This window comes from Phoca vitulina, unplaced genomic scaffold, assembly GCF_004348235.1.
Source record: "Phoca vitulina isolate PV1807 unplaced genomic scaffold, GSC_HSeal_1.0 scaffold46, whole genome shotgun sequence".
Classification (NCBI taxonomy): Eukaryota; Metazoa; Chordata; class Mammalia; order Carnivora; family Phocidae; genus Phoca; species Phoca vitulina.
Genome location: NW_022589749.1, coordinates 2,547,461 through 2,561,091, shown reverse-complemented (window position 1 = coordinate 2,561,091; position 13,631 = coordinate 2,547,461). Strand labels below are relative to the sequence as shown.

Sequence of the window (13,631 nt, the reverse complement as noted above, 5' to 3'; positions counted from 1 at the left end):
CCCCCCCCCCCCCCCCCCCCCCCCCCCCCCCCCCCCCCCCCCCCCCCACCCCCCCCCCCCCCCCCCCCCCCCCCCCCCCCCCCCCCCCCCCCCCCCGCCAACCCCCAATACGGACATTTAACTGGCAGCCAGAAGGAGGAAAACTTCTTTCCCGGCCTCAAAACAGATGCAGAGCAAAAGCCATGAAGTCAAATCAGTGCCTTTCCAACTCACTAGGGCAGGGAGCAGGAGAAAACAATACTTGAGTCATTTAGGGCTTTTCTCAAATAGGGACACGTGGCTTGTAAAGCCCACTTTAAGAAAAGTGATGGTCCAGGATCTGAAGGTACAAAAAAATCACATTTAGAGGGACTCATTCACAACCCAAAAGAATTCTCCTCTTTGCTTCAGGATTCACTTGTGCATTTTAATCCTATCATTTACTCCCCAAATACTAAATTTCCCCTGAAATTTGGGGTCACAGAAAAAAATCACAAAAGTAATAATGACATAAAAAATGGACAAAGCCTAAGGAAACCCAGACTAACAGAGCAGATGCACTTCCGTTCAATAAAGTGACAATAATAAGCGAAAATGAAACGGATGGCGCACTGTTTTAAGGGCTTTTCTTGGGTTTTCTTTATTTTATTTATTTATTTATTTATTTTTTAAAGATTTTATTTATTTGACAGAGAGAGACACAGCGAGAGAGGGAACACAAGCAGGGGGAGTGGGAGAGGGAGAAGCAGGCTCCCCGCGGAGCAGGGAACCCGATGCGGGGCTCGATCCCAGGACCCTGGGACCATAACCTGAGCTGAAGGCAGGCGCCTAACGACTGAGCCACCCAGGCGCCCCTCTTGGGTTTTCTTTAAATGTCACAAAGACCACATAAAGTAGTACTTTCATCATCATCATCATCGGTCTGTAATTAGGACACTAAAATTCAGAGAGGTTAGACCACTTGTGCAGGGATGCACAGCAAGTAAGTTTGAACCCAGGCTGTTACTTCGGAGCCTTTGCCATACTGCTGGTTCCCCCTCAGAAAGGGGACCTCTGGTGGACGCATGCAGAAGCTGCAGGCAGAGAGCTGGAACCCCAGCTCCTCCCCATCCCCTGGTTGGTGGAGCCAGGATTCTAACAGCCTAAGGTAAGAGCCAGAGCTGGGGCACCTGCAGGCCAGGTAAATGAGCAAAACTGCCAACTAGCAGGAGCCTGCATGATCTGAAGGGGCAGCAGAAATCAGGTCATTGCCACCAGATGGAAATTCAGTGCCTTGTGTTCAGCAATTCGGCTTTTTCAAGGGAAGCCAGAGATCTGGAGGGGTTTTATGCAAACTCTTTATGCTTTTAAATATTGGCTCAAAAATTTTTTTTGCAAACACCGTATCAGACAAACAGAAATTGTGCATCAGATACAAGGAACAGCTTGGAGGCCACCAGATTCCAGCCCTTGGCTGAGATGATTTGTCTCTGTATTCACCCTGCTTGATAAATAATTGGTCCCAAAAGCCTCTAAAAAGTGGATTGGCCCTTGCAAATAAAATGTACTGTCCGTAGTTATACGTGACCTTTCATTTTAAGGATATTCACATGAAAATTCCATCCTGGGAAGGAAATAAAGGAACATAGAATCATACACCATCAAATGAGCATGCATGAGGTGGGGGCAGGGGCAGGGATGGAGGAATATGTGGGTCCTTCGTCTAGCTCAGCATCTGGTGGGTTCAGGCGAGCTCACATAGAGGTCAAGGTCTGAAAAAGACAAAAGGTGGAAGACAATCTTCCGAGCCTCTTCAAGCAAGAAGAAGGGGGCACCATGAGAAATGGCAATTGGTCCTGCAGGCAAGGGGGCCACCCCCTTGTCTACCCAGCTCAGCGAGTCCCCAGCAACAGACAAAGGAGGAGAAAGCACAGTGCTTCCCACCTGCTCCAGAGTCCTTCTGAGCTGCATTCTCCTGCCAGCACCATCCACTCACTAGCAGGGGAAGTCGCTTCATCTCTGAGCCTCAGATTCTTGCTCTGCACAATGGGGATAATTGTCCCCACCTCAAAAGACCATTGTGAGGGTCTGAACAGCCTCAACAGTTAAGATCCTGGGTGTAAAGCCCTTAGGACAACTCCTGGCCCCAAATATTCAGTGACTGGTTTTATTAGGAAGGCCTGGACACTGGAAAGAGTGGGGACCTGGGATCCAAGAGGGTAGGAAAATCTCACTATCCTTGAGATTTTAAGGATGTGGTCCACACCTGTTACTTCCAAAGCTTTCAACAATAATAACAAGCTGACATTTGCTGAATGCTATTAGGTGCCCAAATGTGAGCGGAGCATTTTAGATGGACCATCTCATTATATCATTCTAGCTACTTCAGAAGAGGAGACAATCATTACCCCCATTTAACAGATGAGAAAACTAATGCCCTCAGTCGGTGGTGTCCAATATGGTGGCCACCGGCCACATTAATTAACATTAAAGACAATTAAAAATTCAGTTCATCAGTCACATGCACTAATCACAATTCAAGTGCCCAAGAGCTCCCTGGGGCTGGTGGCCACCACATCAGACAGCACAGATATAAAATATTTCCAACATTGCAGAAAGTTCTGCTGGACAGCACCAGTCTAAAAGGTAACATGACTCGGCCAAGGTGACTGAGCTAATGAGTGGCAGAGCTGAAAGAGGATCCAACTGAGCATAGAACCATATTCTTAACAACCCACTTGGACAGCATCAGAGATTCTCTGCGCCTTCCTCCAACACATATTTATTGGGGGCTTACTATGTGCCGGGCACAGGCAAAAACCCGCTGTGCAGGGGGCTGGCTTCTGGCCAGTAAGGGGCAGGGGCCGGGGGCCATCTCCAGTCACCTCCAAGACTTCCTTGCGCACATCGACGATCCGGAACCAGTGCCGGAGCTGGGGGAAGCCGTCCAGCTCGGCGTTGCGCTCCTGAAGGGCCACCTTCTTTTTGCAGGACAGCTGACGGCTGAAGTACTTCACCAGCTTGCTCTGCAGAGACAGATAAGGACAGAGGGTGGGTCTCAGAGGCACAGCCAAGGGAGGATAAGCAAGAATCTCCCCACTGCCCCCTCCCCGCCCGAAACCCATCCAATGCCTATGTTAAAGACTGGTTTAACTGCAGGGAGGAGGGGCACACAGGGGTGTCACTTTACTGGGGGGCCTTTGGGCTGCAATCACGTACATTTCCACTGCATAGATCCTTGGACCCAAAGATTCCACTTCTAGGAACTCACCTAGAGATGCCGTCCTGCGCAAGAGGACTATAAAAGAATATTTCTTACAGATTGGCAAAAGATTGAAAACACTCTGAGGGTCCATCAGCAAGAGACTCATAAATGCAGGTACACAAGGGAACTCTATGCAGCTATAAAATAAAATGAGGAAGCGTGCTATGTACTCATACAGAACAATCTCCAAGATACATTGGTACATAAAAATACTCTCCCATGCATGTGGGCAATGTCTACATTTATGTATCTTCGTAAATGCAGACACTCTCTGGGAGGATTTCTAATAACCTAGGGAAGGGAAGAGGGGGGTTAGGAAGAGGGGTGGAAGAAACATTTTTGTTTGTTTTTACTTTAATTTTTAATTAAAGCAGAGTCAACATACAATATTATATTAGTATCAAGTGCACAACCTAGTGATTCAACAATTATATACATTATGCTGTGCTCACTACCAGAAGCAGATAAGCATAGTGACATTTGTCACTGTACAAAGTTATTACAATGGTATTGACTATATTCCCAATGCTGTACTTTTCAGGGGAGGAAGAGGTGCAAACTTCCAGTTATAGAATAAATAAGTCACAGAGATGAAAAGTACAGCAGAGAAACATTTCATTAAATCCTTTTGTACTACATGAATCTTACATGCAAATATTCACAAATTCACGAATACTTATAGAATGAGATGGACATGAACTCATGCTATGGAGAGATGCCACGACACAAGAAAGGAAAACTAGTTATGTAAAAACTAACATTTGGCACACCTCTGTCACTTACAACGTATTTCTAAGGACAGTGCTCCTGTAGGGTTTTATACTAAAGAAATAATTAAGAATATTCACAAAGCTTTGCTCTAAATTGAAAAGAGCCACGAAAAATTGGAAACAATCCAACTCTTCAACAATAGGGGATGATGTAAGTACATTACAATATAGCTTTATGATGGCATATCATTAAAAATAATGTATAAAATATGTATAATATTTATAATGTACAAATCATGCATTAAAAATTTATAAAACTATATGTGTAGAGATGCACAGAAAAACCCTTGGGAGGGTATATGACAAAATATGAGCAGTAGTTATCTCTGCTAGTAAGATTATAGGTGATTAAGATTACTCAGATTAATAATCATTATAATTAAGATTATTAATGAGATTATTAATAAATATTAAGATTATTGATAGAGATTTTTTCTATTTGCTTCTCTACAGCAAAATTAGAAAATATGAAGTATATGTATTACCTGCTTATTAATGGAAAAAATGTTTAGATGGCCTTGGCAAAATTTCTTTAACACCGATACTATCCAGTGTCACCAAGAATGAGAGAAACCATTGAGAATGCCACCAGAAGGCATTGATTTTTGTCTCAATGTTTTAATAGTCTCACTTCTAGGAATCCACCCTACAGAAATACTTATATATGTGTGTACATGGGGATAAAGGCCTGGCTCGTTACTGCAGCACAATAATTTTAAAGACTTGAAAAGGTAGATTGATACATATTGACTCGGGAAAATCTCCAAGATTTTCATCTTCAGTGAAAAAGCAATCCGCAAAGACAGCATATACTATGATTACATTTATATTTTTAAAACTCTATGTGTGTTGGGGCGCCTAGCTGGCTCAGTCCGATGAGTGCATGGCTCTTGATCTCAAGGGTTGTGGGTTTGAGCCCCATGTTGGGTGTAGAGATGACTTAAAAATAAAATCTGGAAAACCATGTTTTAAAAGGTACATTAACCGAGGGGTGCCCAGGGGGTGCAGTTGGTTAGGTGTCCGACTCTTGGCTTCAGCTTAGATCGTGATCTCTGGGTGGTGAGACTGAGCCCCATGTGGGGCTCTGTGCTCAGCACAGAGTCTGCTTAAGACTCTCTCTCCATCTCCTTCTGCTCCTCCACACCCCCGCTCTCTCTCAAATAAATAAATAAAATCTTTTTAAAAATAAAAAAATAAAAAGGTACATTAACCGAAAAATTAAGTATGAGTGAATTACAGCACATCCATAGGACGGAATACTGTGTAAACTTTCAAAAACAAGGTAGATTTAGATATGAAAACTGTCTCCAACAGTTACCACTCTCTCTCTCTATTCTAGTAAGTTTCAGGACAAAAGAGGTCTCAGAATTATAACTTTCTTTGCCGCACAGAAAAGAAACCCCTGCAATTAACAGCAAAATGGATCGCTCAGACCCTGAGATCATGTCACCTATTACTGGCAGTAAGCATGCCCAGCAGGCTTGCTCCTTTGCACTGATTTAAGTTGAGGGCTTATTAGTAATTGCAAAAATAGAAGAGCACAATATAGAACCAGAGAAAGAGGACTCTACTGTAAAGTCTTTAATTTTTTTTTTTTCCATGCCCGTGTGTTGGAGGGAGGGGCTCGAACCTTGGGCACCAGAATCAGGCTAACCTGGGCTCCAGTATCCACCGTGCTCCTCAGCAGCCAAAGGACCTCAAGCAAGTTTCAAAACTGCTCTAAACCTCGGTTTCCTCACCTGGAAAGTGAAGGTTCAAGTGTACTTACTTCACAGGATTTTGGGGAGAGTTAAAAGGGATTATTCATGCAAAGCGGTGCCGAATGCGTAGCAACGGCGCTGATTTTGTGCCCCATAAACTCCCAAGCATCTGCCACAGTTTCCTTGGAGGGGTTATGCCCCAAATTTACTAACTCTCAGTACCAGAAAAAGTCTTTCTGATAAATTAAAATTAATCTCTTTCAAAATACATATTCTTTAAAGATCAAATGTATCCTTTTTCCAATGGTTAAAATATACAGAGTAAAGTTATACTGCAAAGAAAGGTATTTTAGTTGGGTTAAACTAAAAACTGTCTTCCTAACTCATTATTTAAATCCTGATTCTGAAATTCATAGGATTTAAATCTAAGCAACTTAAAGAAATTGCTTAAAAGGAATACATGCTTACTTTATTAACTATATCTATAAATTTGGGATTTTTGCTAACTGGCCTTCCTCAAGCTTTTCACCTAAATAAATACAGTTTTACTCTTCATTATTTTATGCCTTTATGTGCCCGTGTTGGATTTCAAATATGGCAAAAGAAATAAGAATGGTTTCTTGACATAAATAAAAACGATAAAAACAATGTGGTTTCTTGACTTAAAGAAAGAAACAAAGAAAGCAGTGTCAAAGAAAGCCAGCAACATCATGTCTCTCATACCTTTATTTTTTTAAGTTTTTATTTAAGTAATCTCTACACCTAGCGTGGGGCTTGAACTCACAACCCCGAGATCAAGAGTCACACGTTCCACCAACTGAGCCAGCTAAGTGCCCCAGTCTCTCATATTTTTGATTAAGCATTCATTGTCACAGAAGACTGAAAAACCAGACTGAGCCCTGATGCTGAATGGCAGGAGCCAGGGAGCCATGTCACAACCCCGCTCAAACACCCATTCTTGAATAGCAGATCTCCCAAGTGTGGGTCATACTGATAACTTGAGGGATGGCATTGAGTGACAACGGGTCGCATAGTAAGCATGTTCTCCGTCCAAATCTCTCTTCAGCTATCTGACCATATATCAAGGAGACAGTCTCTGTCCAGTGATGCTATGTCTTTAACACCTAGCATGTTCTGATCTCTGTAACAGAGAGCAGGACATAGACTCATAGCCTTGGGCAGGTAACAATAGTGAGCACAGTGTAATAATGACACCACTTTTTTGTTCGTTTGTTGTTTTTTTTAAAGATTTTATTTATTTGTCAGAGAGAGAGAGAGAGAGAACACAAGCAGGGGGGAGTGGCAGAGGGAGAGGAAGAAGCAGGTTCCCCACTGAGCGAGGAGACGGTCGGGACTCCATCCCAGGACCCTGAGATCATGACCTGAGCTGAAGGCATCCCATGATGCTACTGTTTTTGTTGTGTTGATTTTCTTTCTTTTTTTTTTTAAGATTTTATTTATTCATTTGAGAGAGAGAGAGAGAGAAAGACAGAGAGAGCACAAGCAGAGGGGGAGAGAGAAGCAGACTCCCCGCTGAGCTGGCAGTCTGATGCGGGGCTGGATCCCAGAACCTGGAGATCATGACCTGAGCCGAAGGCAGAGGCTTAACCATCTGAGCCACCCAGGTGCCCCTGTTGTGTTAATTTTCTTGACTGCCTTCCATTCATGGCAAAGTGATACTAGTTTTCCATTATAATAGTTGTATAATGTTTATTTTTAAATACGTGTATGTTTTTAAAAATTGAGTGGGTTTAAAGAACATACACAAGGGGCACCTGGGTGGCTCAGATGGTTAAGTGTCTGCCTTCGGCTCAGGTCGTGATCTCCACGTCCTGGAATCGAGCCCCGCATTGTTGGGCTCCCAGTTCAGTGGGGAGTCTGCTTCTCCCTCTCCCTCTGCCTCTCCCCTGCTTGTGCTCTGTCTCTCTCTCTCTCTCAAATGAATAAATGAAATATTTTTTTAAAAGAACATACACAGATACAGCAAAAAGCACAATGGTGGTGTCAAACTAATGAGTTGGGGAAACACTGTTCTATAGAATAACATTCAAATTCAGACATTATTCAGGGCTCAGTTGTAGTCCATTTCTCCTTCCTTACCTCTTTCATTTCCATGCAATTCCCTAAACACATCACCTCAAATGTCCCCCCTCTATGATTTTGTTCAGGTCCCCCCATCTAGAAGTCATTTCTTTTTTTTTTTTTTTAAAGATTTTATTTATTTATCTGACAGAGAGAGAGAGAGAGAGACAGGAGAGAGGGAACACAAGTAGGGGGAGTGGGAGAGGGAGAAGCAGGCTTCCCGCCGAGCAGGGAGCCCGATGCGGGGCTCGATCCCAGGACCCTGGGATCATGACCTGAGCCGAAGGCAGCCGCTTAACCGACTGAGCCACCCAGGCGCCCCTAGAAGTCATTTCTATACCCACCTGTGGTAGATTGTAAAGATACCCCGATTCCTTTATGCCTCCTGCCTCCATACCCTTTGCAATGTGCCCTTACAATTAACTCACAAACGAGGCAGAGTCTGTGCCCACAACCCTCCAATCGGTTGTGAAAGTTTCTCACCTCAGCCAATAGAAAAAGGCTTTGCATGGTTCTACTTGCTGCCTTGGATCTGCCATGTCCATGAGAATGTGTCCAGGCTGGTCAGTTAATCAACCAAAGGAGGAGGGACCAGGGAGAGCAAAGCCAAGTCTTCCCCAACATCCCAGACAAAGCCAGCCATCTCAGCTCAGGCAAAAGCCAAGTGTTCCCAGGCTGTTGGCTGTGAGTGAGCCCAGCCAAGATCAGAAGAGCCAGGAATCTGCAACTGATCCCCAGATGCATGGTCAACAAATGTTTATGTTGGCTGCAACTAAGGTTTTGTGGTCATTTGTTACGGAGCATTATTGGGATGCACAGCTAACTGATACACCACCCCATCAACTCCTAGAAATCCGATTTTTTCTCCAAAGTTCATCTCAAATGTCACCTTCTCCAGCAAGAACTTATCAAATCTTCCCTCGCATTTTATTTTTACCTACTCCATTATAACATTTATCACAGTTTTTTCTTGCATTATAATCAGCTAGTAACGAAGACACTGGATATCTTAAAGGGCTGAGGAGCCCTTTCTAGATTTGGAAGCATCAATGAAACAAGAACAATAGTTGAAATAGAAGTACCATTATTGAGCACTTCCATGTGCCAAGCCCAGGCTGAAGGGCTACCACGCATCATGTCAATATATCCACACATCCCCAGGGGCTAGATGCTGTTGAGATCTACATTTCACAGATGGAGAAATTCAGCACAGAGAAGTTAAGCGATTTGTTCACGATCACACAGCTAGTAAGTAGAGAGCTAGGATTCAAACCCAATCTGACTCCAAGGCCGCAACACTGCAGAAAGGATAACTTTATTTTAATGTTAATTATTTAATGAGCACATGTATACCTTTTCCTTGTGGAAAAAGCTAGACCATTTTGGATAAGGCCAAAGCTCCCTTTGTCCACTCAGGCTAATGCTGGTCCTCTTCTCCCTGGACATAATGGAGGTAACCACTGAGACTAGTTTGGTGTCCATATTTCCAGACCTTTTTCGATGATTCTATGCATTTCCATACGTGTGTATGTGTGTGTGTGTGTGTGTGTGTGTAAACTTAGCAGCATAGGTGGATGTGTAGGGTTGTTTTTTTTCCCACATAAATTGTATCTTACTTTTTTCACCCAGTAGCAAGCCTCGAGCATCTTTCCCTGATAGTTCCTACAGATCTAACTCATTCCTTTTAATCTTCTGCATGAGGGATTCCTTTGATACCGGGGTCAAAAGCCCATGATGTGAGCGGTTCTGTGATGTCTGCTGGGGGCATCTTTGTCGGCTATGATAGAGCATTTTCAGGAATAACAGCCCCGAGAGCAGCCACCATTTACTAAATACTTGCAATGAGCCTGGAGCAGTGGGACAATTGCTTTGAATGTGTCTGTTCGCTTTTAATCCATGAGACAATGTTGGCTGTGAGGCTGGTATTCTGAGCCTATTCTGTGAACGAGAACCCTGAGGTGTTGAGAGGTTAAATCACATACCCAGATCCACAAAACTACTGAAGCTGGGGAGCCAGGGCAGGAGCCCAAATCTCCCTCCCTTTACCAGGGTGCTGCACTGAGTTGCTCACAGGTCCTTCCCACTGAACTGGAAACCCAAAGTCGGGTGTGGACCCCTCACTCATCTTGGGAAGGCTTCCAGGGATTGTGGGAGAAGTGAGTTTCTAAATTCCAGTTCCGAGGCTTTGGCGAGTCATGTCCGCTCCCTGAGCCTCTCCTTTCTCATCTGTAAAATGGGCATATTATACCACCACCTCCTGCCCAGGCATCACAGGAGATGCTGTCTGTGCGGAAGGCAGGCTGAGCCCTCGTCCGACACAAACACCGTGTCCTGACTGCCTGTGGAAGGAATGCTTGAATTCTGGGAGGTGTTTTCAGCGTCACCCAGAGACTGGACCTACACCTGCCTGGGACCAAGAATCAAGGGGCGCCCCCACTATGATGCCTTAGGAACAGGGGAGAGAGAGACGGGTTCAAGAAGCAGATGGAGTAGGGAAGAGAGGCAAGGAGGGAAGCCACAGGACCGGGGCTTCCCCTCAAGGCAAATGGGAACAAGAGTCACTTTTCGGGGACAAGAGCATGGCTAATCTGAGCAGGGAAAAACCCAGAAACCTGCCCCGAGTGTGAAGCTGGACTAGGCAGAAGTCATGCAATACTTCCCAAATGGGATGTATTCCTCTGGGAATCAGCAGCTCACCCACCGGGTCCCCAAGATTTGTGGTGTCGAATAATCACGGCTCTCAGCCAACAGGGGTTCTCCCCAAGCCAAATGCCGTGAGAAACACTTTTTATGAATCGTCTTTACTCTGCACCGCCACTTGATGATGTAGGTCTAATTACTGCCCCATTTAGAGTTTAGAAAAGGTTAAACTGCATCTCTGGGTTATCATAGGTGAGATTTACTTGCTTATTTCTGTGCATGTATATCTTATCACCTTTCCATAAGCTTGAATTACTTATGGGATAATTAGTTACAAACCTCATGAAAATCAGACATTTACCAACAATAAAGACATGTGGGACATGGCCAATGTCAGCCACCTCATTAAATAAGTTCTAGATTTTTACTGCAGTTCATTTTTAATCCATTCAACAATGCTAGCTGGGAACAGTGCATATACACACCATGTATATGAAGATTGCATGAAATCATGCATATAAAGCACTTAAACAATACCTGATATGGGCGCCTGGGTGGCTCAGTTGGTTAAGCGACTGCCTTCGGCTCAGGTCATGATCCTGGAGTCCCGGGATCGAGTCCCGCATCGGGCTCCCTGCTCGGCAGGGAGTCTGCTTCTCCCTCTGACCCTCCTCCCTCTCATGCTCTCTGTCTCTCATTCTCTCTCTCAAATAAATAAATAAAATCTTTAAAAAAAAAAAAAAAAAAAAAAAAAAAAAAAAAAAAAAAAAAAAAAAACAATACCTGATGTATACATGATATATATCTCTCATATATATGATATGTACATTGTCAACCATTTCATTAAATATGTATATAAAAGTTTATGTATAGCCCTATATTATACATTTGATAATTATATATAACTGAACTATATATAACTATATACATGTTATACTTAGTATATATTTTATCATACTAAGTATAGAGTATATATAGTATATACATATAGTATTTTATATATAGATATATAATATCAGGTATTCTGCTAAACATTTCATATACATTATTTCATTTAACCTTCACAACCCCAGAGATATCCCCATTTTACAGATGAGGAGACTGAGGGCCATAGAGCTTTAGCTGCTCTCCAAGGTATCAGATAATTTTACATACAAGCTTCCTCTTTCCCCCATTCCCTGACCATAAGAATCATCTGGAATCATTTCTCGGCCTTTTGGCTAATATCAAGTGAAGAATCATCTGGAGATGTCTGTTCAAAAATCAACCTTCTAGGTCCATCCCCTAGGAAGCCTGATTCAGTGAATCTGGGGAAGACCCAAGAATTCATAAAAACACAAGCACCCCAATGTCACTGAGCGTCAGGCAAGGGAGAAACATCCATCTACTGTCTAAATGATGGAATGAAAGCAGTTTGGTTCTTTGACAAGCTTAAGTAAGCATCGGGATCCTTGGACAAGAAAACCAGGGCAGAAACCTAGTTCTGGAAGCCGGTGTGGCACCTGGGTGAACAGCTCCCTTCCAGGGCGGTGGGCTCCTGTGGGCAGCAGGCATTCACTGCGCGACTCCGAGGGACAAGACCCTGTCCAGGGCCCTGGGAATTCAAAGAGCAGTCTACACCCCGTCCAGGCCTGCAGGGGCTCCCAGTGGGGCAGACGAGACAGACGTGCAAACACGAATCATGAGGCCACATGAGAGGAGCCAGAACGAAGAGCAGCCAGGCTTCGGCTCAGGCACCAAGGATGCAAAATTAAGAGAACAGTCTCGTAGAGAGCAACTTGCCATGATTACAGGATGATAATGATGGGAGTTCTATGTTTATTCTAGGAGAAGCAAGGCCTGCCATTCATTCATTTACTGTGTGTGTGTATGTGCACACGTGCATGTGTGTCCATGCTTGCGTGTGTGTGTGTGTGTTTTAAGGTGCTTTCTAAATACCAACAGGGAGGGTTACAAAATCAATTACACATTCTAGGGCAGGGCTATTCAGCTATTCTAGTGTAGCCTGAAGACATGTGCTCTTGAAGGCTGTGAAGGCCAGGCTCCTTCAGATTAGTACAGAAATCGAGAGCATTTCGTTACTTTGATAGCTATTGGACAGAGTGCTTTTCTGTCCGTTGAATCTAATATCGTCAAAGTGAGGCTTGTATTTTGTTTGGATATTTCGGTCCCCTTCATTTTTTCACTAAATCGTTTTTATCATATTTCACAAAAGCATTGGCTACAAAGTGCCAGGAAAACAAAAAAGCTGATTCTTCAACCCAGAGGGTATGAGAGGCACTGACCTCCACACTCAGGGAATTTCAGTGATGAAGCTGAATCCCCTACGTCACTAAATGAATTACTTTCCACAATGTTTTCAAGGATACTGCCTTATAAGAGAGCACCACAGCAATGCTGAAGTGGGTGTTAGATTGTTATTGGCATGCCACAGATGGGAAAGTGAGGTTCAGGACCACTGGAATCCTGCCCCAGCTCACACGACTAAAGCAGCACCAGGTCAGGATTTAAACTCAGGGTCTGATTACCAGTCATGTGCCCTCTTAGCGATAGCTCTTTGCAGAAGCAGAGGGTCCAAACGGCCTAGAGGTCAAGGTTGAGAAGCACAATTGGAAATGGGTCTTTGTATGTCCTCACCCTGCCAGGTGTCCTAATTTATTTTTAGGTCACCCTCAATTCAAGTCCATGCAGAGCTGAACTGCAAAAGGTCCAAAGGTCCCACCTTCAAGTGAAGAAACACAGGGCTCCTGGAAATACCACATCCATGCTGAGCCCACCACCCACCCTTGCCTTGCCCTGCCCGGATGCAAAATAAGGTCTCTGGACCTGGGGTCTGAAGGATCCCAGGAGTCTTGAGAGAGGAGACCGAGAGATGTAGTTCTCCAACTCCACACCAGGGGGCAGCCTGGCACCTTCCACCGCAGATGGAAAAATTTTTCAGACCCTCCTGGATCTGAGCATCCTCAGTGCCTTATTACTGTACTCTGTATTAGCATGATGGTAAATTTAGCAGCATAAACAACAAAAAAAAAAGTTTAAAGTCAAGACATGTGACAGAGCTATAAATAATCATGTCTGAAATCTCTAATGTGAAATGGGGAACCTTTCACTTAGAATCTAAACCAAGATAAACCCTGGGACCCATGGGCAAGCCCCTGGGGTTCGGTTTGCTGAGCCCCAAACCATCATTGCTTAGGTGCTATTTTGTTTTAATTT

General features: G+C 44.0%; 1 protein-coding gene across 3 annotated transcripts in view; it reads right to left on the bottom strand.

Moving 5' to 3' along the window:
- Positions 1 to 13,631, bottom strand: part of KSR2 (kinase suppressor of ras 2) — a 417,297-nt gene that overhangs the window by 334,030 nt on the left and 69,636 nt on the right. For all 3 annotated transcript variants that reach the window (XM_032431391.1, XM_032431394.1, XM_032431393.1), the window contains exon 2: positions 2,844 to 2,984. In XM_032431391.1, the coding sequence (XP_032287282.1) occupies positions 2,844 to 2,984 (141 nt within the window). The remainder of the gene's footprint in view (positions 1 to 2,843; positions 2,985 to 13,631) is intronic.